At 57.3% G+C, this 27,857-nt stretch overlaps 1 protein-coding gene across 1 annotated transcript in view; it reads right to left on the reverse strand.

The window, feature by feature from the left end:
- Nucleotides 1-27,857, reverse strand: part of CLIP2 (CAP-Gly domain containing linker protein 2) — a 55,952-nt gene that overhangs the window by 18,480 nt on the left and 9,615 nt on the right. The window contains exons 2-8 of the mRNA XM_040972796.1: nucleotides 22,933-23,123; nucleotides 11,402-11,991; nucleotides 5,781-5,905; nucleotides 4,040-4,253; nucleotides 3,289-3,486; nucleotides 2,724-2,827; nucleotides 1,251-1,311 (exon numbers count right to left, since the gene is read on the reverse strand). Coding sequence (XP_040828730.1) covers nucleotides 1,251-1,311; nucleotides 2,724-2,827; nucleotides 3,289-3,486; nucleotides 4,040-4,253; nucleotides 5,781-5,905; nucleotides 11,402-11,991; nucleotides 22,933-23,056 — 1,416 coding nt within the window. The 5' untranslated portion in view covers nucleotides 23,057-23,123. The remainder of the gene's footprint in view (nucleotides 1-1,250; nucleotides 1,312-2,723; nucleotides 2,828-3,288; nucleotides 3,487-4,039; nucleotides 4,254-5,780; nucleotides 5,906-11,401; nucleotides 11,992-22,932; nucleotides 23,124-27,857) is intronic.

Here is a 27,857-nt window from a genome sequence, read left to right on the forward strand (position 1 = left end):
AGGCAACCACAGCTGCAGTTCCCAAGAGCCCACCTGGGGCGCTGCCCAAGAGAAAACCCAGCCTCACGCAGCCACCTGACCACCCTGGCCTAGTCAGTCAGGGGGCATGCATCAGAACACACTGATGCTGGCCAGGTTGTGTCCCAGTAGGCAGTGAGCCTGGCTCCACAGCGCAGCTCACGCCCTCTGCCGCCCAAGCCAGGGGCTGTCCAGGGACATCTACCATCCACTTTTGCTGGGTGACCCTCTTACAGTGTTAGAACCCAGAAATTCATGCCCAGCTGTGAGTTCCCCATCCCGGTCTGGTTTCACAGGGGAAGGAGCTGGAAATGCAGATTCACAGGTTCCTTTGGAATCAGACACCCTGGCATTGTGGGTTGGAGCCAGCCCTCCAGGGGAGGACCGCTCAAGTTCAAGAGTGTGCAACCTTTTCATTTTACAGAGGCCCAGGGCTGCCCTGCTCCAGGCAGGGCTGGCACTGGGGCTGGGCACGTGGCCCTGAACTGTTCTGACAGCCCCCAGACCTCCTGAAGCTGGCCGCCTCCCTAGCGGGGCAGCAGGTAGGGACCTCAGAAGCCCTCAGTCTCCATGTGGGCTGGGGAGGAGTACTGGGGGAGGTGCAGGTGGGTGTCCCTTAAGCGCTTTGCTAATGATCTGGGCATCCCCAATCCCTCAGGTAAAAACGAAAGGATTGGCCAATGCCCTGCCCCCAGCTCCAGGTCAGTGTGTCCAGGAGTTCTAACAGGGGTGGGGGAGCCCATGGCACTCCCCAGCTGGGTTGGCGGCCAGGAGCGCTGGGCTCAACGGCTGTTGCCTTGCTCCAAACCCGGGTATGTCCCTTTACTGCTTGCAGACTCAGTTTCCCCATCTGTAAACCCTGTGGTTCAACCAGCCAATATCGCACTTGCCATCCCCAAAGAACCAAACGCTCAAACTGCTCCACTTCCAGCAGGGTCGTGAGGCCAGCCACTCTCGGGCCCACTGTGGCATCCTCACAGACTTGGGTCCATCCTGCCCTGCACCTGCCTGCCCATACACCCACCCGGAGTCCCTGGAGTGGAGCCAATCCCAGCTCTGACACCCCAACTGAACTGCTCAAGGCTTGCCCCTCCTCTCTTGCACTCCAGGATGTGACCTTTGACCTTGCCCCATTTCTCTCTCTGGTCATCCTCCCAGCTCCCTCCCAAGGAGTCCCTTTGAATCCCACAGCCATGTGCTAGGGCAGGGGCGGGGCCTTGACCTAAAGTTACCTCCAGGTCTCCCTTGGTGATGGACTCCTCTTCCACGCGGAACTGCAGGTCCTCCACCTTCCTGCGGGGGGGGGGGAGAGGGGAGGAGAGGGGGGCTGACGGGGCGGGGCCCATTGCCAAGTCCATGGTGGCAGAGACAGGCAGGGCCACTGGGCTGCCCAGGTCCCGCCCAGACCACGCAGCAGGGACAGCAGCCCCAAGCTGGACCACAGAAACATCTAGCATGGGACTATTTCACACCACGGGCAGAAAGTGAACATACGATGGTAGACATGGCCCGCCCATTCTCTCTTCCCTGCTATAGGGGCACCAGGGCTGCAGCGGCTACCTACCCTGGGAAGACCAGGGTTGGGGGATTGCAGGGGCATGGGGGGGGGGCAGGTATCTCCTGCTCCTGACACAATGACCCCAAAGGCTCAAGATCCCCCAGACATGGAGGTCCCCAGGGTCCTGTGGTGGGCTTTGGGTGCTGTTCCAGTGCAGAACCCCACTCACAACACACTTTATGAGGCTACTCCAAGGGAGGCCCAGAGAGGGCAAGAGATCTGCCTGGGGTCACACAGCCAGCGTGGGGTGGGGCTGGGACTCACACACAGGCAGCAACTATGTCAGCGTCGGGGCTGTTGCCATGGGAAGCAGATGCGTGGGCCCTGTTGGCTGGCTCCGGCAGATATAAATATACCAGACGTCACGGCAGCCTGGTGGGGAGGGTGGGTGTGCTGGGCTCCAGTGGGTTTGCCATAGGCTTGAGAGGGTGGGGAGGGTGAGGCAGAAGCCTGGGTGGGCCCTGGAGGTGATCAGGATCCTGGGCCAAGACAAACCTCCATCTGCTATTACCAGGTAACCCTGGAATCCGGCAAGCCTGAGTAGCCACCTGCTGTCTGACTGGGCGGAGGTTGGTGGGCAGATGAGTGGTGCCCATGTCCTCAAGGAGGCTCCTCAGGACCCGTTAGGGCCCTCCCATCCCTGCCCCTGGCTGGAGGCTCCCTTGGGAGTGGGGCTCCAGGATCCCCCTTCCAGCCTCGGGCCTTAATGTTCTCCTCTATGACCTGGGCTGGCGGCCTGGCTGAGGGCAGCCAGCACCTGCGTGTGGGGCTGACACTTGGGCACAGGTGTTTCTTGGGGTGTCTGGCTACTGCTTCTCTAGTCCTCAGGGTCCTGACATGTGGAATGGGAGAGCAATTAGCTTCAGGCTGGGAGCCCTGAGTGGCACATTCAGGGGACCAGCCCGGGGCAGGCTCTCTGATTCATGATGGGTGGGTAGGGGTGTGACTGCACACACCCCTGGGTGCTGTCCCCACGTGCTGTCCTGTGAGATGGGGCCCATCACCCCACCTGGCAGATGAAAAGAATCGAGACCCACAGAACTCAAATTTCCAGTCCCAGGGCGAGGCAGGACTAGAACCTGGGGCCTCAGTCCCTCATCACTCCCACGGAGGGGACCCTGGGGGTGGGCATGGGGGGAGGGCATACCTCCTTTCCTCCTCCAGCTGATTGGACAGGTCCACCTTCTCCTTCCGCACACTGTCCACCAGCAGCCGGGCCCGCTGCAGCTTCTCCTCTGCTTCTGCAACATACTGGGCCCCAAGCAAGGGCAGGGCATAGTCAGGGTCAGGGTCAACCTCTTCCTGGGGGCAAGGGTTCCCCTCCCCACAGCCTAGCCTGGGATGTGCAGAAAGCATGATCCAAGATGTGGATGGCTGCACAACACCAGGAGTTTCCATGGCATTGTCATAGCCACACCAGCTAGGACACAGCCCTGGGTGGATGTCAGTGCAGCCAGTAAGACTTAGAAAAAGCTTGCCCCAGAGTGAGCAGGGCAGAGTGCACACATTAGTAGCCCGATTCTGGAAGCCCATGTTCCCTTCCATGCACAGAGAGAGAAAAGTCTGGAAGGAAATGGACAGAGTCCCTTGGGTTCTCTCTTCATTGGAGGTGGACAGGTGCAGCTCACCAACATCATAGCGGTCCTCCCCCACCCTCCATGCCCCAGCCACACTAGGAGACTAGCAGGAGAAGGCGCTCCAGTGGCCCCCACCTGTTCGTGCTGTGCCTTCAGCAGGGCAATCTCCTTCTCCACCTCGCAGATGTGGCTCGTGGCCTTGGCCACCTCAGCCCGCTCCAGATCCCGTTCGGCCAGCAACTGCTCGATATGCTGCTGCTTCTCCTTCAGGGCCTCCTGCAGGGCTGTGGTACCCGAGATCTTGCGGGCATAGCGTGAGGATGTCTCTGTGAGCTGCACAGAATGGGCGAGGACAGGGCAGGGCTCAGAGACCTGGGTGCTGGATAAGGGCAAGCCAGCTCCAGCCAGCCCAGCCTGCACCACAATGACCCTCAACTCCCCAGAGTTCCTGCTTCTCCTCTTGCCTGTGTCATGGACACTCTGGCCATTCACCCAGAGAGAAACATGGTTGAGCTCCAGAGATGACTCCAGATAGAACCCCTGGGGTTCTGCTCAGGCTGGGCTGTTACCTTGGGCCCACCCCCAGGCCAAGTAGAGCTTCGTCTCCTACAATGAGCCTGGACACGGGCCTTCTGCCCACACCCACTGACCAGTCTCCTTTCTTCCTTCACGAAGATTCCCTGAACATCTGCCTGTATTGGCACAGCCCCCCAAAACGGCAATAAATGTAAATGGATCAATTTTCCCTAACAGATGATACATGCTTTTATCTTTAGTTTTTGTTGGAAAGCCCCAAGCTGAGGGACATCTGGAGCCCAGAGCACAGTGAGAGTCAGACTGGAACACTCGGCTCCCACCCACATACCCTGCCCAGCTCTACCCTCACCAGGCCGCTGCGGCTGGGCCGGCCCCCGACAGAAGAGGCCACAGAGCTGACGGAACTGATGGAGGAACTGCTGGGGCTGTGGGTGAGCGCTGAAACGCCCATGGCCATCCGCTTGGTCTTCTTGGCCTTGGCCGGGCTTGTGGATGGGAAGCCGATACGGATGACCTTATGGATGGGTGCAAAGAGACCGAACTTGGGTGGGCACTGGAAGTACCTAGGGGAACAGGAGAGACACCGGCTGCTGCGTGGTAGCCCCACAGTCTGGAGTTGTCCTTTCCCCCTGACCTCTGTGGGGCTCAGCAGAAAGGTACCTCCTTGGGGTCCCCTCATCCTACCCACCCCTCCCAGTGTGTGTGAGGTCCTCCGGACACATAGGTGGGACTCCCCAAAAGGAAAGAGAGGTGAGTGAAGCCCAAAGAGTTTCAAATCCTCAGCAGGTGAATTGCCAATTCCCAGGACTCACACTATGCCAGTCCCTTGCGTGTGGATGTTTATTTCAATGGCCGCCCCCGCTTCGAGCTAGGCACCCTGAAATCCAGGCTCAGAGAGGTTAAGCAACTTGTTCACGGGCACACAGCTACTTTGGTGGCAAAGCTGAGACTGGGGTACCCCAGTCTTCTGGGCTCCAATGCCCTCAATGCTTGGGTCCTACAGATCCTCTGGAGGGCCCCCGCTGGAGCTGCAGCTCTTGAACACACGGTGTGCCCCAGGCCAGCTCTTTGCATGAAGAAGTAAAGGCCAGCAGGCTGGGGCCACTGCTGCCTCTACATCTTAAAATCATGAGTGAGTGCGGAGAACCAGCAATGGGAAACACAGGACAAAATGTCACAGAAACAGGATTGTCTTTGAAAAATCTCTCTGATCAAGCCTGGATTGAGTTCCTGGCTCTTCCTGGCTTGAGCCTGGCTCAGACCTGACCATTGTGGGCGCTTGGGGAGTGAGCCACAGGATGGGGGCTCTGTCCCTCTGCCGCAAATAAAAGTAACTTCAGAATCATGTCTCATTGTGCATACCACACGGAGCATGAGAATCTTTTCTGTTTAGATTTATTTTTATTTTATTTGGAAGGCAGAGTTGACAGAGAGAGGGAGAGAGAGAAAAAGATTTTCAATCCACTGACTCACTCCCTCAAATGAACCACAATGGCAGGAGACAGCTCAGGCTTAAGCCAGGAATGTAGAACTCCGTTAGGTCTCCCATGTGCGTAGCAGGGGCCCAAGCACTTGAGCCAACATTTGCTGCCCTCCCAGATACGTTAGCAAGGAGCTAGATTGGAAACACAGCTTCGGCCCTCCCTCACCCAGCGATTCCAGCCATCACGAGGTAGTGTGAAGCTTGCCACCTGTGTGTGATGCCTGCCTCAGGCTGAGTGCCCTGGGCGGCCCCCCAGGAGGCAGGGACCTCAACTTGTCTTCCCCGACTCAGCCATGAATGTCAGGGAGATGCCAACACAGGGTGCCTGCATGACCTTGAGCGGTGACCTCTCCAGCACCTGGCCCTGCAACTGTCAAATGAGGCTCCCACCACTGCAGTTGGCGGGCTCCCTGGCTCGTGGGGTAGAAGGGGAGACAGCTGCGGGATGGTGGTGCCTGGCCCAACACGCTCAGCCCTGGTTAACTCGAATGCTCTGTCCCCTGCCCCTACCGTGTCCCACGCTCCCCCAGCCCCGAATGGCCAATCCCTCTCCCGCGCACCCCTCTCCTCAGCCCTGGGAGAGTGGAAGAAGTCCACTGCACCGTACCTGGTGCCTGCCACCGCGCCATCATTCTTCCCCAACGGCTCATCCAGCTCCACGCCGCACCACTCGCCCTTGGCAAAGTCTGTTTCCCCGACATAGCGCACCACGCCGGTCTTCGTCCCGCCGACCTGTGGGCACACGGGGAGGTATGTAGGGCGAGAAGACTCAGACCCAGGGGATGCGGTGGACAGTCAAGGGCCCCGGCTTAGCCCTCCCTCCCTTCTGGATAAGGAAGGAAGAAGAGGTGCGCACAGATGGCAATGAGGGGACAGATGAACCGGTGCCTCCTGGGCTGTCCCAGGACGTCACCCCGTGGGACTGTGTGAGTAGGGGTAAGTTGCCCACCCTCTCTGGGCCTCAGCATGTTCCAGCAGCTTCTGCGGGGACCAGCATTGCCTGCAGTGTGTTGGGCACAGCCTAGGGCCTCAGTGAATGAGATCCAGAAACAGCGATGGTTACAGGGGACTGGGAGGGAAATGGGGAGCTACTGCTTAAGGGGAAGACAAACTCGAGGGTGTTTCAATCCTTTCCTTAAAAAGATTAAAAAAAATTTTTTTTTTTGATCCCAGTCTGATGGCTCAATTGGCTAATCCTCCACCTCTAAGTGCGAGCATTCCACGTGGACACCAATTCATGCCCCAGCTGCTCCACTTCCCATCCAGCTTCCTGCCTGTGTGTGGCCTGGGAAAGCAGTCGAGGATGGTCCAAAGCCTTGGGACCCTGCACCTGTGTGGGAGACCCGGAAGAAGCTCCTGACACTTGGCTTTGGATCGTCTCAGCTTTGGCTGTTGTGGCCACTTGGGGAATGAACCAGAAGATGGAAGGTTTTTTTTTTTTTTTTTTTTTTTTCTGTAAATCTGACCCGCCTTTCCAATAAAAATAAATAAAACTTTTAAAAGATTTATTTATTTATTAGAAAGTTGGATATACACAGAGAGAGAAGGAAACACAGAAACAACTATTTTTTTTTTTTTTGAAAGGCAAAGAAATGGTGTGAGGGCGGGATTCCTGCCTACGAGAAGAGTGCAGGCCTGAATCCTTGCTGCTCTGTTTCCAACTCAGCTCCCTGCTAACGCACCTGGGAAAACAACAGAAGATGGCCCACGTGCTAGTTCCCTGCCAACAACAAGGGAGACCCGGATGGAGCTTTAGGCTCCTCATTGTGGCTGGCCCAGTCTTACTCATTATGGCTATTTGCAGGATGAACCAATAGATGAAATATGTCTCTCTCTGTTACCCTTTCAAATAAACGAAAATAATTTATTTTTCCTTTTTAATTCAGATGTACAGAGAGAAGGAGAGAAAGATCCACCATTCCCCAAAGAGCTGTAGCGGCTGGAACGGAGCTGATCTGAAGCCAGGAGCCTCTTCCCGGTCTCCCATATGGGTGCAGGGTCCCAAGGCTTTGGGCCGTCCTCCACTGCTTTCCCAGACCACAAACAGGGAGCTGGATGGGAAGTAGAGCACCTGAGCCATTATTGCTGCCTCCCACCGGTGCTAGAGTCAGAGTTGGAGCCGGGACCGTCGTCCCAAGTGGTGACATAGCCGGCAGCACACAACCCCCACCCCCTACCCCGTGTGCTGCGCTCTCGGAGACTTCCTTAACTTTCTCGCCTAACACTTCTGTAGAGTTTATTTCTGTGATCTCTGCATTTCCCAGAGCTTTTTGGTGTGCTGAATATTTATGGATGTATGCATATTCATATTTCTATGAATATTCATAGCTACCTCTCCAACAGAGTTTTGTTCAAATTTAACGCTTATTTCTTTTATTTCCCAGAGGACTGGCCATTTCCCCCAAAGAAGTCTCTAGAAATGTCTATTGTGTGTGTTGAGGAATTGAGGGGGAGCAGAGGCCTGGCAACCAAGGGTCAGGAGGCTGAGGGAGGAAGGAGCCGGTGGAGAACAGGGTTCAGACCTCAGGACTGAAACCCAGGGGCCTTGGCTCCCCCTTCTGTGTCCAGCCCACCTGTAGCCTTGACCCAGCGGTTCCATCTGCTCGTCTCAGCAGGGTCACAGTCAACCTGCGATGCCAGCATTGGGACCATCACCCGGCAGAGGGGAGCAGCCGCCAGGATAGAGGTGAGGGTAGGGAGGCAACAAATTCCTTTTTAAAATAGAAAAAAAAAATGCATTTAGCAGGAGAAGAGAGAAATCTTCCATCTGCTCGTTGCTTCCTTAAATGCTCACAACACTTAGGGCTGGATTAAGTCAAAGTCAAGGGTCCAGAATTTCATCTGTGCCTCCCACGTGGGCGCAGGGGCCCAAGGCCTTGGGTCATCTTCTATCTTCCTAGGTACATCGGCAGGGAGCTGGATTGGAAGTGGAGCAGCCGGGACTTGAACCAGCACCCCTGTAGGAGGCTGACACTGCAGACGGAGGCTTAACTCACTGCACCACAGCACTGGCTCCCATCCCTAACATCCCTTTAAGGATTCTGTGCCAGACACATCAAAGACAAAGATGCCAGACCTCCATGGGCACCACCGTCCCACTCGGGGGTAGTGACCGAGGGTCAGAGTGGATGGCAAGTAGAAGAACCCACAGGGCCTCACTCCCGCACCCCACCCCACGCAGCCCACTGCCTCCTCAGTTCCAACCAGGCCTCCTCCTCCACTGGGGTCTCCTCTCCTTGGGCAGGAGGGTTCAGGGAAGTTCTGGCCCTCTTTCTCCAGCAGCTGAGAAGTCAGGGGGACTGCTCCTTCTGGGAGTGGAGCTCAAGGAGGAAATAACAGGAAAAATCCCAGAGGCCTAGGGGCTGGGCTGACCTCCGCCTCAGGAGCCACACCTGCCAGAGTGATGAAAATGGTCCCTTTTAAAGTGTTTAGCATCACTGCTTTTTTTTTTTTTTTAAACTCTTTAAATATTGCTTTCAGAGCAGTTTCAAATTCAACAGGCCAAGCGGGCTGGTAGCATTTCCAGCCTCACCCTGCCATCCCGCCCTCCCATGGGAGTCAGCCTGCATCTGCCAGAGGGAAGCATTAGGAAGAGTCTGATCCCAGTGGCCGTAGGGCAGGAGCCCACTGTGAGAGCATCACCTATGACACTGGTTAGCGCTAAAGATGCTCTTGTTTGGAGCCCAGTGCTGTGGGGCAGATGAGTTAAATTGCTGCTTGTGACACATGCAAGTCCACAGGAGAACATGGTCAAGTCTTGGCAGGCTCTGCTTTCAATCCAGTCTCCTTGCTCATGCGCCTGGGCGAGCAGTGGGTAGTGGCTCTGTCTCCCTTCCCCATGGGAGACCAGAACCTAGTGCTTGGCTTTTTGGTCTGGCGCAGCTCTGACTGTGGTGGCCATTTGGGGGAACAAACCAGCAGCTGGAAGAGCTCTTCCTCTCTCTCTGTCAATAGGCCTTATTAATCAAATTAATACCGTTTCCTGCATAGTCCGTCCTCCATCCCTTTTCACTGTCCCTTAATTGTGTCTTTCTAGAAGGCCAGTGTTAACACTGCACAGCAGACAGCCTCGCTGGTGAAGCTGTGGGGGCAGAGGGAACGAACTTCCTTCGGTGATGAAGTCAGGCGCCACTGTTGGCATCCCTCCACCTGCTAGGGACACCTTGGCTGCATCCCGGCTCTGACCGCTAACACCCAGAGTTGTCCTAAACGTCCTCGCGCAGAGGATGTAGCTTCCAACTGCCGTGAATCAACACCAAGGAACACAAGCGCTGGATTGCGTGGGAGGAGGCTGTGCAGTTTTGCCAAAAAAGAAACACACACACACACACATACACACACAGAGACTCAAACCTGCCCAGCAGGGCTGGCTGTCTAGCCTGGCTGTTTAGACACCCAGGCACCCACACAGGAGTACCCGGAATTGATTTTCCTGCTCCAGCCCCAACTCCTGGCCCCAGCTCCCTTCTGATGCTAGAGCAGCATCGGAGGGTCCAAGGGCTTGAGCCCCTGCCACCCTCATGGGAGACCCGGCTGCCGGCTTCCGCCTGGCCCAGCCCTGGTCACTGCAGGCATTTGAGGAGTCAACCCATGGTTGGAAGTTTTCTTTTTGTCTCTCTGCCTCTCAGGATACATTTGGATAAAAGAACCTGCCACATCATCTCTCCACGTGGCTGTCCCATTTTGTATTCTGTTACTCTACACACACTCCAGCACCTGCTGCTCCAAGCACTGTTGGGGACCTCAGCCCCAGATGTTCCCAAGTGCAAGCCAGTCCCCTGCCTGCACCTTGGCCACCATCATGGCGGGGGACGGAGTTGGAGTGCCTCCTGACCTGGGCCAACCCCTCCCCTCCCCATCCCAGGCCTCACAAAGCAACATCCACAGGCAGGTAGAGTTCACTTGTTTCTTGGGGACTCTGGTCTTTGGAGCTAAAACCAGGTCTGTCCTCACCTCAGACAGCCAGGGTCCGTTGGTGGCCACGCCCAGCAAGAGGTTCCCACGTGCACCAGGCCAAGTGTGGGAGGGGGAGAGAGCTAACAGGGATGGTGGTTTGGCTGCTGGATGGATGCCAAGCTTAGGCCAGTAAGGTCCCGGGTGAGAAGCAGGGTTGGGGGTCACAGAGGGCAAAGGCCAGACAGCTGGTTTAGGCATTCCTCCTTCCCCCAGGTTGGGTACTCCTCCATAGGTCGAGGAGTCACCGTTTGCACCTGCTGTGCGGGCAGGGCGGGAAGCGAGACTCCATATCTGACAGGCCCTTCAGGTCTCAGGTGGTGGGGAGCAGGGAACAGGTGACACCTCAACGAGCAGGTGCAGGCATCATAGCGCTAAGAAGTGGAAGCGCAGCCTGGTGGGAGGAACACAGCCTCAGCTCCCTGGACAGGAGGGTGCAGGGGGCTACAGGTCTGGCCTCTCCTGGATGGTGATGCAGCCCTTTGCTGCCTCCTAACTCCACTTTGCCCCTCTGCCTCCGGGACCCCACCAGACAGCGGCTGTGAGCTGCTTAGGGACACATGGAGTTAGCCACGCTGCAGGCCTGTCGCAGTCTCAGCTCTTACAAGCAAAGCCTTAGGGCTACCCACCACCCCTGGTCCTGGCCCTCCCACGCCAGCCTCTTGAATATAGTCCTGCCCTGGCTATTTTAAAATCTTTTTTTGAAAAGAGACTTATTTACTTGTTTGAAAGGCAGAGTGAGCGAGAGAGCAAGAGAGAGAGTGAGAGAGCAAGCTCTCAGACACTGGTTTACTCTCCAAATACAACAGCAGGGACTGCATCAAGCCAAAGCCAGAAGCCAGGAACCCCATCAGGGTCTTCCCCACAGCTGGCAGGGGCCCGAGCACTTGGACCATCTTTTGGTGCTTTCCCATGTTCATCAACAGGGAGCTACATGGGAAGGGGAGTAACCAGGACTCAAATGAGCATCCTTATGGGATGCAAGCATTACAAGCTCAACCTCCAGCCCCGATGCTCCATGCGGGACCTGAGCACCTGATGAGCTGAGTGTCCGTGGGGATTCTGGAACCAGTCCCTGTGGTCACAGAGGGCCCTAGGTCCTGACACTGCCGTCCTGTGTGCTGGAGGAGGAGGAGGGGTATAGGGACCCAGCATGGCCATGCCCACCACTACAGCACCCTGGAGGAGTGGCACCCCTGACGTTTTGGCGCTGGGAAGAAGCACATGTACCCCCTACCCCCCAGCCCCAGGTCCAGCCCGCCTGCCCGTACTCACCAGGACACGGTCTCCTAGGCGCAGGTCCTTGTCACCTCGCTTCACCGAGCCGCTGTCCGATAGGTTGGAGCCAGACTCGTTGCCGGTCTTGACGGCGCTGTTGAGGACACTCTCCCGCAACGGGATGACGCGGCTGCTGAGCGGAGGCGTGGCGGTGCCCGCGTGCAGGGACAGGTTCTGGGCCGTGAGCGACTCCACCGAGTGCGCATCGCTGCCGGAGCCATCGGCCGCCGGCTGCCGCGTAAGTTTGGACGGCCGCGTGAAGATGCCCTGCAGCGCCGGGCACTCGAAGTAGCGCACGCCGCCCACCGCGCCGTCGTTCTTGCCCACCGGCTCGTCCAGCACCACCCCGGCCCACTGGCCGGGCGCGAACTGTGTCTCGCCCAGGTACTGCACCACGCCCGGCTTCACGCCATTTACCCACACGCGCTCACCCACCACGAAGTCACCCAGGAAGTCATCGCCCACTTCGGCCGCCTTCGGGCCAGGCTTCTCGGCAGCGGGGCCACCGGGGGCGGTGGTGGTGGAGGGGATGGGGGTAGCAGTGGCCACGGAGGAGGGACCCGACGCCTGCTTGTGCAGGGGGGAGCCTGTGGATAAAGGAGGGGACATGGTCAGCGCCGGCGAGGAAACCGACCAGGCATGATTGACAGGGAGGGCAAGAGCCACAGCCCAGGCATCCAAGGGCACAGAAAGTATCACAATGACCCTTTGCCCTCCTGACCCTCCCTGAGCTCCAGGCCTCAAGGCCACACAGGGCTCTGAAGGAAGGGGGCAGGGGATCCCTGTTCCACCCTCAATCTCCTTTTTTTTTTTTTTTTTGTTTCAAGGATTTATTTATTTTCATTGGAAAGTCAGATCCACAGAGAGAAAAAGATCCTCCAACTGCTTGTTCACTCCCCAAGTGGCCGCAATGGCTGAAGCTGAGCTGATCTGAAACCAGGAACCTGCTCTGGGTCACCCATGTGAGTGCAGGATCTCAAGGTTTTGGGCCGTCCTCCACTGCTTTCCCAGGTCACAAACAGGGAGCTGGATGGGAAGTGGAACAGCTGGGACTTGAACCTGCGCCTACATGGGATCCTAGCACATGCAGTGGCAGAGGTTCAGAGAGGCAGAGGCCTTGACCAGATAGCACAGCATAATGGGTGGAGGGGCAATTGCAGGGCCGGGGACTGGACCTGCTCACTGCAGACCCTGTGTGTCTTCAAGCCCTGTGTGTCTGGCTTCAAGGAACAGGGTTACCTGGGACCTGGGCTCCACACAAGGGGCCACTGTGCCCAGGCACTTCCCTGTCCTGGGCGGCTCTGCTCTGTGCCTCACTTCCCACTAGACCAAACATTCGCTCCGAACTTGAGGAATAGGAGGAAGTCCCTTGCTACTGCCACGCCCCACTCAGAAATTCCTGCTTCCGGCACTTCCTGCCAGGCCCCACCCCCACCCTCACACCCACAGCTCCTGGAGTACTCCAGCCTCCTGGGGGTAGTTCACAGGACAGAAAAGGGGTGATCCCTTTAGGAGGGGGCAGTGGTGGGGGAATGCATCCGGCAGGGAGGTTGGCAGGGGGGCGGAGACATGCTGGGCAGGGTGTCCCAAACTGCAGCCAGAGAACCCTCAGCAAGCCTCCAGGCTGGCCCTGACCCTAGCATTGTGGTCCTGGGCTCAGAGCTCCACATGCAGGATATGGGACTGTCCCAGCTGACCCATTCCACAGATGAGCTTGAGGCTCCTGGACGCTGGGCAGCAGAGCCGAAGGCCCTTTCCTGGCTCTCTGGGTGCTGGCTATATCCATTCACCCAATAGAGGCCTGCTAAGCTTGGGCCTCAGATCCCAAGGTGTAGACTTGGGTCAGACAGGATCCCTGTGCCCCACACAAGCTCCTTAAAAATCCTGATTCTGAATGAGCACAAACAGCTTCACACCAGTAATGGCTCTGAGACCCCCGACACACTCATGTGTTGTGTTGCTCCACTTCCCATCCAGCTCCCTGCTTGAGACCTGGGAGAGCAGTGGAGGACGGCCCAAAGCCGGCCCTGCACTCATATGGGAGATCTGGAAGAAGCTCCGAGCTTCGAATAGACTCAGCTCTGGCCATCGTGATCATTTGGAGAGTTAATCAGTGATGGAAGATATTTGTCTCTCCTCCTCTCCATAAATTTAATCTGCCCTTCCAATACAAATAAATAAATTTTTTTTTTAAAAAAGGAAGAAACTACAAGTGGGCTTCAAAAATCTTCCATGCCAAAATAGTTTTGTTTTTTGTTTTGTTTTGTTTTCAGAACTGCTTGATTAATAGTTGTGTGAGGATTTGAAAAGTAGGGAAGCAACTAGAACTCTTCCGCCTGCTGGTTCACGTCCCAGATGCCCATAAGAACTGGGGCTTGGCCAGGTGGAAGCCAGAAGCCAGGATCTCCCTCTAGGCCTCCCACGTGGATGGCAGGAACCCAAGAACTTGAGCAGTCACCTGCCGCCTCCCGGGGCATGCACGGGCTGGAAGCTGGAATCGGACCCTCGCAGCCACAGCAGCTTACACGGTCCCTTCTCTGCTGTAGCTGTACACGGGGCACTGTGTGCTGCTTTCCCATGTGGAAGCAATGGCCAGTGCTCAAACAGAATAGTTGGCATTCCCAGCCCTTCACACTTTTTAATTTTTGATTGACACATAAACACCGGCATATGCCCCTGGGCTCCACGTGTGAACAGGCACATAACATGCATGACCTCAACAGCTGCAAGAACACCTCCCCGCAGACAAGAACATTCTGGAAGCCCAGGTAAGCACCTGTCCTGTTCACTCAGGACAAGAGACCTCCCTGGCCCCAGCAGAGTGGAGAGTGGGGTAGGGGGTTGCAAGGCTATTCTTAGCGAGGCTCTGCCTGTTCAGCTGTCCCTGCCCAGCTGTCCTGACCCTGAAGGACCTTCAGGTAATCTTCCCTACCAACCCTCAGCTCTCCTTGGGGGATGAGAGGCAGTCCACAGACCCAGGGACCAGCTGTTCCAACAGCTGCTAAAATCCAGGTCCCCAAGTCTGGGGCCCCACAGGGGGTTGCTTGATCTCTTTTTTTCCTCCTTGAAGCAGTTCCCCCAGCTGCCCCTTCTGACTCCCACTTCATGGGAACAGCATCAGGTTCCCCACCTACCCTAGAAGGCCAGTGTGCAGCTGGCCCATCTGAAAAAAAAACACCACCACCACCACTGAATCTCAAGTTTTCCACTGCAAAAGCCTGGGTAAACCCTTCCTGGATCCATGCCTCAGTTTCTCCAGGCGACCAGGACAGAGACAGCCGGGACTTCATCCAGTACTGACATTCTGGTGTCCCACCTCTTCTCTAGGGGGGACGCAGGGGGTGGCAGTCAGAGCTGGGGGTGGTGACATGGCCCGGGGTCTCACCGCACCCCCTGCACATGCCCAGCCGGACCAGCGACACAGACTTCAAAGAGCAGCTCAGTTGTTCCCCAGCCAGACTTCCGGTCCAGACATAAAGTCACAAAGGGATTGAGGGCTGGTCTCAAGTTCAAAGTAGAACTTCGATGAGAAAGACTAAGGGACGCCGGGAGGAAGGGGGGTGGGAGTGGCAGTGGCGGCTGCTGGGGGTCAGGGTCCACGCGGGTGTGGGAGCCCCCTCCAAAGTGGGGGGATCCAGACCAAAAGACATTCTTCCCTCCACTCTGAGGGACTTGGGCCCTGCCCTGCCTGGGGAAGTAGGAACAAACAACAGGTCTTTTCCATGTCTGCTGATGGCAGCCAATGGCAGTGACCCAAGTCACTACTGGCCCCATGCTGGACGCTGGCAGGGGCAACCAGGGATCTCATCATCAACTTACTCCATGCCCAGCTAAGAAGGGACCAGGAGCCATGGGGCACGAGGCAGGGAGGAGAGGGAGGGCTCAAACCTCAAATGTACTGGACAGCTTGACGCACTCACCTCTTCCAGGAAACCTCCTGACTGCCTCCTCCAGCACCCCAGTTCATCACCCTCCACCTGCCTGCTCTCTCTCTCTCTCTCTCTCATATATATATATCCTAGTCCTCCTCCGCCTTGGCATCTCCCTGATGCCCCTTGCTCTTCCTTAAATGCCCTTCTCTGGGGCAATGCCTCCTCCCATCCCAGGTCCTGAAAACAGGAGCCTCAACCCCAAGGCTTGAAGTTGCCAGTCATGACTGACACACTGACTGTCACGTGGGTTGCCAGTGTTTTCAGGCCTCGTCCTGGCACACACTGGAGTTTCCCAGGTCTTATGCTATGTACACCTGCTCAAGCCAGGTCCAAAGCAGTTCATTTATGGGAACTTTCATCCCCTCAGGCAGCAGGGGCAAGGGGGGGCCTCGAGGGCCAGTGACCGCAGTGTTGTCACAGGAGTAAAACGGTCATTGTGAGAACAGGTTTATTCTTAAACTACATTCAGACTGGTTTGTTATTATTATTATTATTATTTAAAGTGGGTGTTTATTTGAAAAGCAGACAGAGAGAAGAGAGGGATTTTCCACCCACTGTTTCATTCTCTCAAATGTCTGGAGCAGCTGGGGTTGGACCAGGCTGAAGCCAGGAGCCCAGAACTTCATCCAGGTCTCCCACGTGGGGTGGCAGGGACCCAAGGGTGTCAGTAGTCACCCCTCGCAGGCTGTCTCCCCTCAGTGGCAGCACTGTTGGGGGGCAGGTGTCTCTCAGCACCCCCATCCTTGCTCATCTGGTCCCCACCCCCACCTTGCCAAGGGCACAGTGGCTATCCACTGTCGTCTCTCCCCGTGTGTTTTCGGTAGGGTGTGGCTGGCCAAGACTCACTCACCCGCCAGCTCTGCGGGAGAAAAACAGAACCAAACCCTGCCTCGTGGGTTTGCCGGTTTCCATGGGATAAAGTTCTCCCAGCACAGCCAAGTTCAAGGGGCCCATGTTTAGTCACTGAGCACAGAGCTGGGAGGAAATTCTACAGTATTTGTGCTGTAGCGGAAACCACCTCCCCAGATCTTATTGGACCTAACTGGTAGCAGACAGTGGTGTTTTCATAGGATTTTGACCAGCAGTGGTACTGGCAGAAGCCACCATCACAGCTGTGGAACGTGGCAGATGGCAGAAAGCGGCGATGACACACGCGTCGCTTGAGGAGCCTCTAGAGACTGCAGAGGTCAAAAGCACGCCCCTGGCCTTGGTGCCACAGAGAACGTGGGCATTGTGGCACGGTGGGTTAAAAAGCTGCCCCCCACAATGCCAACATTCCATTGGGCTTTACATCCTGAACCAGCTCCCTGCTGATATGCCTGGGGAAGGAAAGGAAGATGGGCCAAATGCTTGGGCCCCGGTCACCCGCGTGGGCCTGGATGGGAGCTGCTGGCTCCTGGTTTCAGCTTGGCCCAGCCCTGGCTGTTGCAAGCCATTTGGAGAGTGATCCAGTCAATGAAAGATTCTCCCCCGTACCCCGTAACTCTGCCTTGCAAATGAATAAACTCTTAAAAAAAAAAGCCTGGAACAACAACAACAACAAAAGAAAGTGGATTTCAAGCATCCCCATATCCAGCATAAAAGACAACTGGGGCTCAGAAAGACTCCCACAGATGCCTGGCCATGAACTAAAGAATGAGATGTACTCTGCTCTTAGCCCCTACTCCCTGGTCTTCAAAAACAGTGTGCCCTGCTAGAACCTGGTCCTCCAAAGAGGCAGTGACCTTCCCAGATGTCACCAGGCAAATAAACAAACAACCTCTGGGTTCTAGAAACCTAAACAAGAACAGCTCCAATCAATTCAAGTGTGTTTCCCTGCGGGACTTGTCAGAGCCGTTGCTGTGCCCACCAAGGAGGGGCCATACTCAAACTGGGCCCAATTCAATTCAAACTGAGCATCCAATTCAGACCTCCCTTGGAGGGACAGGAATACTCGATGCCATCGCGACCTCGGCTGGAGACCAGGGTCAGCCCAGCCAAGCAGGAACAATTCCTGCCAGGTGTCCAGACCCGTTCTGACACCCTCACCATGCAGTCCTCCCATCCTGTGGGGATCCCTTCTGCGGTGCTTTGCTCTGCTGCATCCGGGCCCCACCAGGAGTACCAGGGAGGGGGTGGGGAGCAGGGCCTGCATGAACCCGCTTTTCCATCCCCCGACCCTGGGACTGAGCGCAGAGATGCAGCCTGGCCACAGTCCACCTTCCTCTCCACGCGGCTATTCTGATAAGCCCCACTCCCACAGCCTTCTGCTGGAACCCCCCTCATTTTCCCAGCACTTGCTGGGAGCCACAGAAGCAGGGAGGGGTCTCCTGAGTAAGCCTTAGGGGTGCCAGGCTGCCCCCCAACCCTGTTCAATGCATCTGCCGATAGGGCTCCACCCATCCCTGAAGAAGGACCTAGACAGGGTTCCTAAGCAGCTCATTGTCCCCCAAGAACCCCCGCAATGAAGCTGCCTCTGCACCACCCATCCCTGAAGCTGGAACTCTGCATCACCCCAAGCCCCAGGGACTGCTCAGCTCAGCACCCTCCTGTCCCAGACCTGGCAGGTCCAGCCTGCCTGGGGACCACGGGAGTGGGAGCGGGGGAGGAAAGGGACACAGCAGGGGTGCTTACCCTGGAAAGAGCAGAGCCAGCTCCCCATGGAGGAGCGCTGTGGAATGGAAGAGGCCACCAGGCAGGTGCTGGCCTCTGGGTCCCCACCCCCCTACACCGGGGTCGGGTCGATAGCAGCTGACAACGTCAGGACCATTAGGGAAGCCGCTCCGCCCCTTGCCGCCTGGCAGCGCAAACTCGGCTTGGCTTCCCAGTTCTGAAGCCATTACAAAGTTTAGGATGTGGTTAGGGGAGGAGGGCCGGAGATGTTGACCTTGAAGGGATGAAGTTGCCCTTGGCTGCCTGCATGGGAACGGTGGCTGCGGGGGTCCAGGTCCTGGGTCTACACAGGTGCACAGCATCCCTAACCAGTCCCTTATAATGAGGGCACATTCCCCTGGCTTACCAGGGGGCAAGGGGGGCTCTGCAAGTAGGGGATCTTGGATTCCTCTGGTGGAGAGGGACTGGCGTCCAGGACTGGAGGCTAGTTCTGTGGACCTCTGGCCATCCTTGCCAGTGAGCAGGGAACGAAACCTCCTGGGATCTGTCCCACTGTGCTCCAGGAACAGAGAAGCATGGCCACTGCCCTGGAGGTCCCAGCTTCCTGCCTGGGGTGGGGACCTCCCAGGCACTTTCACCCTCAACCACTTCAGTCCCCAGCATGACACAAAGTCACAGAGACCATTGGGGTAGTTGTGACCAACATAAGGGTAGGGGGAGGCACGGAGAGCCCTCCCCCCCACCCTGATCCACCTGCTGGGGAAGGGATGCTAGCTGCAAGTATGACGCTGGGACTGCACTAGGCTCTCCAGGAGGGCAGCAGCAGATGCTCTGAGCTTGCTTTGGACCTTACTGGTGCAAGACCTCGACCCTGCCTCTCCCTGGTCCCCTGACTCTGGATGGTCCAGCTGAGAGCACTCCTCCTCCAAGTGGGACAGGGGGGGTCCCAATCGCTGGATGGTTAACAGGAGGGAAAGACAACCGGACACAGGCTGAGCCACAGTAGATGTCAAACCCTAGGCCTCCCACATGGGACCCCTTCCTATCAGGACACACCTGCCCACTGAAGGAGTGTGACAGTGGTCTCACAAGTCCTTACTTGGGTCACTGTGGCCCAGCCCTTTTTTTTTTTATATTTATTTATTTTTTTATTTGAAAGGCAGAGTTAGAAAGAGAAGAAGAGATGTGGAGAGATGGAGAGAGAGAGAGGTCTTTCCAATATGCTTGTTCATTCCCCCAAGTAGACAGAACTAGGTCTATCTAAAGCCAGGAGCGTCTTCCAGGTCTCCAACACAGGTGCGAGGGCCCAAGGACTTGGGTCATCCTCTACTGCTTTCCCAGGCATAAACAGAGATAGATGGGAAGTAGAGCCACCAGGACTTGAACTGGTGCCCATAAGGGATACTGGTGCTGTCAGCCCCAGCACCAGCCCAGCCCTTCTTACATCGGAGCCAACAGGGACAACTTAACCACAGCCTGCCCACCCTAGCCACACATACGATTCAGAACTGGACCCCAAGGGCCCCAACTCCTGCCCACCGAGCCGCTTTCTGGGCCTCTGACACGGCCCCTGCACCAGGCTCTCCCTTCACCATAGCCTGATCTGTCCCTGCTGGTTTCCTGAATCTGCCCTGTGGTCCCCACCTATGTAAGACGCTCCTCCCAGCAGCCAAAATAGAGAACCTCTGACCTCTGTCCTTTGATCTCTACCCACCACCACCAGGGCCCAGAGTCCCCACAACCTCCTCCCGTTCTCCCACCAAGGCCACCCTGTTCCTGTCATGCAAGTTCCGCTCCCAACTCCGACTCTGGAATTGCTGCCAGGCCCTGATGTTCCTTGTATGTCATGGCTCTGGGGACAACACAGGCTCGCCCAGCAACACGGGGTGGGCATGGGTCCAAGCCTCCCCCTTGCCAGACCCCCTACTGGGACCCTGAGCTCACACTTTGGGTGGCAGCCAGGGTGCCAATTCCCACAGTGCCTGCCAGCTCCCCTCATTGCACACTCCAGCCGGGCTCACCCCTCTGTTCTCCCATGCCCTCACACCAGGCTGCTGCCAGTTCTCTGGGCTGGGGAAGGCAGACAGATGAACGTGGGAGGGAAGGATGGGCGGGGCACTACTCTTCCTTGGAGTTTCTGCCTGCCCCTTTTCCCTAAGTTTCCTATTTCTCAAGACCACAGCAGGGGAGAACAGAGGCAGCCCTGGGCATCGGGGCCTGAAACGTCCCTTGCCTCTGCCAACCGCTGCAGCTACCATCTCCTCCCTTTCCCCACCCCCAGCCTGGGGGGGGGGTATGGCCAAGACCCCAAAAGCAGCAGCAGGAACCAGATCGGGTGGGAGGGCAACAGCAAGCCAGACCGCCCTTGTCCCCAATGTCAGGTGCAGGGTTAGGCTCCCCAGTCAATCAGGCATTCGCGGGGGTGGGGACAGGGAGGGGGTGGCCCCTCCTCCTTCTGGCAAGCCATTCTGTACCCAGGTTTCCTGGGTGGGGAGGAGATGTCAGGTGCAGGGTGGACAGGGAGGCACTGACCGCGGCCGAGAGGTAGGCGTGAGGGGTGTCTCCTCTCCCATCACCTCTCTGCAGCCCAGGTGGGCGGACCAGGTCTTGGAGGAGTTCTTGCACCTGCAGGTGCTTCCTATTCCCGAGCTCACGGCACCATCAGGAGCTGGGAGTTGAGCCATTGAGGCCCAGGAAGCTTGGTAACTCTCCAGAGGGTCACACAGCATCCATGAGGGGCAGGATCTGAGCCAGAACCCAGGCCTCTCTCTCTCTCTCTCTCTCTCTCCATCAGGCAATGGGCAAAGAGGAAAGAACCTAACAGACACCACGAGGTTTTCTCTTCCCGAAGGTCATCCTGCACTGTGGCCCTAACCCCAAGGTTGGGCCTGGCTGGTGTGTGGGCAATACCAGTGGACCAAGCACCGCCCACCTGCTGCCTTGGCCCCAGCTGCTCCCTAACCCCCATGACCTATAGGCCCCTCCTCTTCTTCTTCACATTTGCAATCTGCCCCATCCTCATGCAAGCTTCTTCCAGGGTGTCTTCCCTGCTTGTCCCCAGCCTGGGCACAGAGCCAAGACGATGCCGAATCCATTCCTGCCTTGGGGAGCTGCACGTCCCCCCTCCTGGGCCTCGAACTGGAATGTCCTCCTGCCTGGCTCCCATGCTTCCCAGACACTGAGGGGGGATGGGCCTCCCAGGAAGGGAAGCTTGGCACCTGCGCAAGAGGCTGACCATGGGCAGTATCCACAGCTGCCTCGTCCCTTCAATGTCCGGTAGGTTTTGCCAGAGACATGATTTTGCCAATGACCCAGGAATCTCTAGCAGGGGCCCAGACTGGCTAGTCTGGCCTCTGACCATCTCTCCTTCTAACTTCAGGGAACATGTCCTACTGGGCTAACTGGAATTGTATCAAAGCCCAAAGATGTTCCTTACCGCAGCATCCAGCGACAGGGAAAGACACGAAAGTATCGCAGTGTTCACCTGTGCACAGATACTCCTCGTGGCTAAAACCTTGCAGCACAAGCCCCAGCTGCCCCCTGTTCAGTCAGTTCACCTCTCCAAATCCGATGTTCCTCTCTTTTCCAGCTGCACTGCCCCCTTCTGCCACTGAGCCCTGACACAGGCCATCCCCTCTGTCTGGGGCACTGTCTGCTCCCATCCCTCCAGTGCCACCCTCCAGTTTACACACCTGCACCCTCTCTCCTCAGTGCAGACCCTGCAGACCCCCCCACACCTGGTCAGATCCCTGCGACCAGGACCCATGGCACTGGGAATCCCACAAGGGATGGCACCCCAGCCACTGGAGGTGCCAGGGATGAGGGCTCCATGGCTAAGGGTGGGCCCAGGATCTGCATTCATGGAATGAATGGTACAATGTGCAGCCGGTGAAAATGATAGGCGAGTGTGCTTTCAACACCAATACATGTGGCTACAGTCACTGACCAGCAAATACCTGGAGGGCCAGCATAGTGGCATAGCACATTAAGCCACCACCTGAGATACCAGTATCCCATATGGTCACCAGTTCAAGTCCTGGCTGCTCAACTTCCCATGCAGCTCCTGCTAATATGTCTGAGCAAGCAGCAGAAGATGGCCCAAGTACTTAAGCGCCGGCCACCCATATGGGAGACCTGGATGAAGCTCCTGCTTCAGGCTTTGGCTGGTCCATGCCTCCTCTTCTTTACGCTTACAATCTGCCCCTCACCCTGAAGGCGAGCTGATGCAGGCCTCTCCCAGGGTGTCTTCCATGACTGCCCCCAGCCTGGGCATGGAGTCAGATCAGTGTCTTCTCTTTCTTAATAAAGCTTTGCCTGCTATTTAAGGGGAGTGAACCAGCGAACCTTTGTCTCCCTTTGAATCGCTCTGGCTTCTAGGTAAGTGAAACTTTGTTTACAATGATATTCAAGCATTGGGGAGGCTGGGCACAGGATCTATGCTAAAACTGTACTGTGTTACCCATCTTGGCACTGTGGGCCCCTCGGGGGTCCCTGCAACCACTCCTCGTGGACATGCAGGGACAAGCAAAGGGAGTGGGATGGGAGTGGTCACTGTATCCCGGGACCAGCTTTCTCAGGACAAGCCATTGTCAGCCACGCTATGCCCAACGGCCCTCAGTCCTCTGCCCCCCAGCAGAAAGGCCAAAGGTCAGCTGAGGAAGGGTCCAGGGACAGAGGTGATGGAAGGCAGGTGGGAAGATGGCATGGGGCACTCTAGGGACCCTGCAGGGGAATGCATGGGGCAACAGGTAGGCACATATCTCTCAGCAGCATCCCACCAGCTCAGGGTCCATAGGGGACCTCTGCCCAGACTCCACTTCCTCACCTCTAAGTGGGGCCACCAGTGACTGGGAGGCCCACCTCCCTGAGCCCAATGACAAGGGGTGATTGCACAGAGCCTGCATCAGAGCCTGCTCCATGGTGACTTTCTCAAGAGCTCACAACGAAACATCAAGAGGGACTTCTGGGGAACCCCCCCCCCACCCTCCTCACAGCCCCACGCACCTTCCTTGGAGCCGGCAGCTGCAGCTGCCGCCGAGGATGAAGCTGACCCAGTGGACGCACGGCCCACAGGGCTGGAGTGCTTCCCCCCACGGCCGGGGGGCTTCAGGCCACTGGGCTTCTGCATGGCGCTACCCCTTGGAGGGTGGACGAGAGCTGGTACAGGTCACCTCCTCTCTGCCATCCTTGCACACCTGCAGACAGAACACAAAGGAGAAGCCGTATGTCACCTAGTACAGGGCCAGGAAGGTGATGGTGGCAGCCAGCACAACCTGCCCAGGGATTCTGGTGCCCCTCCCCTTTCAAGGCTGTGGGTCATCCTGGACAGGAAACTGAGACATAAAGCATGTAGACCCAGGGCAGCAGGCACTCCAGTCTGCTGGGTTCCAAAATTGTTCCAGGAACAGAAGCAAACAGCCTAGCTGTTGCTTCCACCCCAGGCATACATATTTCCCTTGCTCCCTCAACAGGTGCACCACCTGCCCCAGCCCACAGCAGGATACACCTGCTATGCCCACTGCCTGCCTCGCTGCACCACACCAGAAGGGGTCATGGGCAAGGCCTGTAGGTGCACAGGAACATTCAGCCCAGGGGACTGCCAGCACCTCGGAGGATGGCAGGTGCAGGCAGGGTGGGAGCACGCAGGGGTGGGGACTCAGGTACCAGCCCCTGTAGCTTCACAATATCCTTCTCCCAGTTGGCCTTGACTGGTCAGGGAGTGGCCAGTCCCGGAGACAGAGTCCCAGCAGCCACTGTCGTGGGCCCTGCAGCCTCTCCCTGTGCTGGCCCGCCCTGCCTCAGAGCCGCAGGCAGGAGTGGGCGTGTCCTGGGGAGGGTACAGACCAAGCCTGGGGCCCCAGGGGATTCTGGGCAGAGAACTCCGGGAAGAGGTACCGCCAGCCAGTCCTTGGCCCGTCAACCACATCCGGGTCCCGCCCCCACTGAGTTCAGAGCATCACTTCCCCTCTAAACAACCCCATGTCCACCATGGAGCCTCGTGGTCTCGGTTGGGTACAACATCAAGGAACAGCGTCCTCCTTGCTCTGAGCTATCTGAGCAGGGGCAGAAGCTGCAGGAGCCGCGCTGGTTCCCATGAGGTGGGGGGAGGGCAGCCACAGAGGAGACAGGAAGCTTCCGTGGCTGGAAGCCTGGGTCCAGCTGAGCCTGAAGCCGGACACTCAAGCAGCTTTTATGTCATTCATTGAATCTCTCTTCTTTTTTAAGTTTGCTGGCTAATGCAGAAGCCACCGGCCCTGCTTATGGCAAGAAAGCTTCTCAGGACAGCAAGCAAGCATGGAACCCCAAAAGGTGCCGCCCACCAGACTGGCTGCTGCTGAGCCCAAACACACAGTCCAAGCTGCAGCCTTTTCTGCCACCTTTTTTGCTTCACCTGTGGAACCTCAGACTGCCTCCTCCAGGAAGCCTGGCAGGACTTTTGGCCCACAGACACTTCTGGGTCATGGGCAGTGCTGACGAGGGGCAGGCATGCTGACCCTGTCTCCATCTTGACCCTGTGGATCATCAACAGGGACTGCATGCAAGCTCTCCTCTTGGAGAACCCAGCCCACTGCTCCCCCTACTAACACATGCACACAGGTGCACACGGCAGGGGTGCATGGGATGAAAGCCACAGATCCCTGGAGACACCCCTCCCGGACGCCCTTGACCCTGGCAGTGGCCTTGTTTATTCTCAGGAATTCCTGATGAGGTCAAGGCTATCCTAACAGGCAGGGTTCCCAAGTTCAAAGTCAGACATCCGGCTTGGTGACCCTTCATTACCGACTCTGTCCTGCCCAGCTCCGCCAACTGGGAAAAAAAAAAAAAAACATTTCCAAGACCCCTGGCCTCAAGAGACAGTGTCTGCTTGTCCCAGCTGACAAAAGGGACCAGCAGCTGGCAATGGCGATGAGAAGCTATTGCACTCTCTGCCCCTGTTGCACTAAGGGGGAGGGGAAGGAAAGGGGAGTCCCGGAAGGGGGGAGGGGAAGAGGGTGAGGCCCAGCTCTGTGGCTCACCCAGCCACCCTAGGAGGCTCAGCTGTGTCAGCAGCAAAGTAAGGGGTCCTGGGATGTGGAGCCCATGCAGTCTGATTGCATCATACCTCCAAGAGACTCTCCCAGAGCTCCTCTGTGAAGTCACCCAGGGGCCCAATCTCGGGGTTTGCATTTCAATTGCCCGGGGCTGAGGGGAGGAAGGTGGGCTAAGGATTCGCTTCTGTCAGCTGGTGGTTCTAGTGGAAGCAGGCTCAGCGCCAGGTAGGGCTGTGGGCAGCTTGGCTCAGGGTGGACAGGGGGGTCAGGAAAAGGGCACCCCAGATGGCCTCGCCTGCTTGCACCCCTGGCTGCGCTCCACAAGGCAGTCTCTGTTACAGCCCCTCCAGGGGATCTGGCAGAGCAAGTGGACTCAATAGCATAGCCCCTTTTCACTGACCACAAGCGCCAGAGGCCAGGAAGGGGCCGGGTGTGCATCCGGGAGTCAGGGGCAGGAGAGGAGTGGGGCTTGGGGAGTGACAGGGGTAGCTGAGGCTCAATGTGGCTGTAATGGTGGGTGGGAAGGGGCATCCGGGGACCAAGGTGGGACAGAGGAGGGAGTCTTCCCAGGATGGAAGCTGATAAGGACAGACAGGGAGGGGAGGGGTCAGGAAGGGGACAGGTGGCAAGGGTCTGCTGAGAAAGCAAGGACAAGGAGGGGACAAGAGGGTATGGGGAACAGGTGAGGACAGGGCTCAGGCTGCTGGAGGGAGATGGGACACATGGGTGGGGAGGGGAAGGGAGCAGGAGGCAGAGGGGTGGGTGTGGCCCTTGGTTGGGGAGAGGCAAGAACCTCCCTCCCCAAGGATGGCCTGTCCACAGGTGGGGGGAGGGTGGGACCGAGAGCTGTCGGTCCTCCCCAGGAATCAGGAAACAAGAGCCTGGGATGCCCGATCAGATGGGCACACGGCCGGCTGGCCTGGCAGTGCCAGCTATGGGAAGGGCCCCACAGCAATAGGTTGTGTGGGGGGGAGAGGGAAGGTGGGCACAGACAGCAGGGTCCTTCAGGAGGACTGGGTTCCAGGATGTGGACTGCATGCTCCATGTGAGCATGGGCGTGGGTGGGGGGTCTGGGGTGGGATAACACAGGCGGGAGGGGAAGGGAGAGGAGGGAAGGGCTGGGTCTGGCTCTCTGTGGGTGCTGCCAGCTCTTGGGCGGAAGCCAGAGCGCAGGGCCTCATGCCAGCTGCCCCTTGGGCCTGAGGGAAGGCGCCCGTCTGCCCCGTGCCCCCCTCTGTTCTCACCCCAATCAGCAGGGCCCTTGGGAGCCCGAGGCAGCCCTAGCTCTCCAAGCTCCACGTTCCTGTGGCTGCAGTCGGCAGTGGGGATATGAGGGGAACCCAAAGAATGGAGTGGGGACGTGCGCAGGTCAGAGTCCTGTCCTGAAGCCGCTGGCCCATACAAGGGGGCAGGGCTTCTCCCACTCCTGGCCTGGGGGAGCAGCTGTGGCTCAGTCACCCTTTTGTTCCCATTTCCCAGAATGATAAACTGAGGCCAGAGCTGGGATTGGCTTGAGGGCATAAGATGAATGAACAAGACATGGAGATTGTGGGCAACCGGTGAGGGGCAATGAGGGGTCTCCCCGAAAACAGTCAGGGGGCTGGAGTGGCGGTGGGGCACCCAGGCCAGGCTCCTGACCGGGACTCTTCCACCACCGCCTCCTTCATGTCTCACTTCTGGGGTGGCTGCAGGATGGGGAGCCCTCCTCCCTGGGGTCAGAATGATATCAACAACCATGGCCAAGGACAGGGTTCCCGATCAGCAATGCTGGGTCAACTGGGGAACAAGTCCACCCTGCCCTCTTCAGCCTTAGTGTCCCCTGCCACATTCATTCCCAGGACCCACAGGCGGCCTGCAGCACCAGCTACCAGTCGGGCATTCCCTGGTCCAGCTCCGCTCCCACACCGACACACACACCAGTGTTGGGCCTGCAGGCTCCGCCCCCATGCCATGCCTGCTGTTTCAGATGCCAATCGCCAGCACAGGGAGGGAGGATCTTCCCTGTGCTCCTGACCCACCAGCTAGAAATGGGGTTCCTGTGACCTCCGCCGCAGATCAAGATACCTGCCAGATCCCAAAACACATTCAACCTGCCCACCCCTGACCATCACAGCTCACAACACAGCACGCCAGAGGGCAGAGAGCCTCATGGGAGCAGGCCTTGTGCTTTGCAACTGCCCAGTACTGCACATGTGCCAGGCAGGAAAAAAAAAAAACAAAACCCAGGCCCAGCACAATGGATCAACCGGTTAATCCTTCACCTGCAAGAGCCAGCATCCCATATGCACACTGGTTCATGCCGCAGCTGCCCCACTTCCCTTCCAGCTCCTTGCTTGTGGCCTGGGAAAGCAATCAAGAATGGTCCAAAGCTTTGGGACTCTGCACGCACAGGGGAGACCTGGCTCCTGGCTTCAGGTCACCTCAGCTCCAGCTGTTGCAGTCACTTGGGGAGTGAACCAGCTGATGGAAGATCTTTCTGCTTCTCCTTCTCTCTGGAAATCTGCCTTTCCAATAAAAATAAATAATTCCTTTTTTAAATAAGAAACGACCAAAATTCAAAATGTGGGGGCTTAGTGCTGTGGCATGGCAGTAAACACCACTGCCTCGCATACACTGGGATCCCATATGGGTGCTGCCTTGTGTCCTGGCTGCTCCACTTCCGATTCTGCTCCCTGTTTGTGGCCTGGGAAAGCAGCAGAGGTCAGCCCAAGGCATCAGGACCCTGCTACTCAGAGGGCAGACTTGAATGAAACTCTTGGTTCCTGGTTTTGGCTACGTACTATAGTTATCTGGAGCACGAACCAACAGATGGAAAATGGCTCTTGCTTTGTCTCTCCTCATTGCTATAGCTCTAACTTTTAAAAATAAATACATCTTTAAAAAAAATGTAAAATGTGC

Source organism: Ochotona curzoniae, unplaced genomic scaffold (assembly GCF_017591425.1).
Source record: "Ochotona curzoniae isolate NIBS_2020 unplaced genomic scaffold, NIBS_Ocur_1.0 contig_2321, whole genome shotgun sequence".
NCBI classification, from domain to species: Eukaryota; Metazoa; Chordata; class Mammalia; order Lagomorpha; family Ochotonidae; genus Ochotona; species Ochotona curzoniae.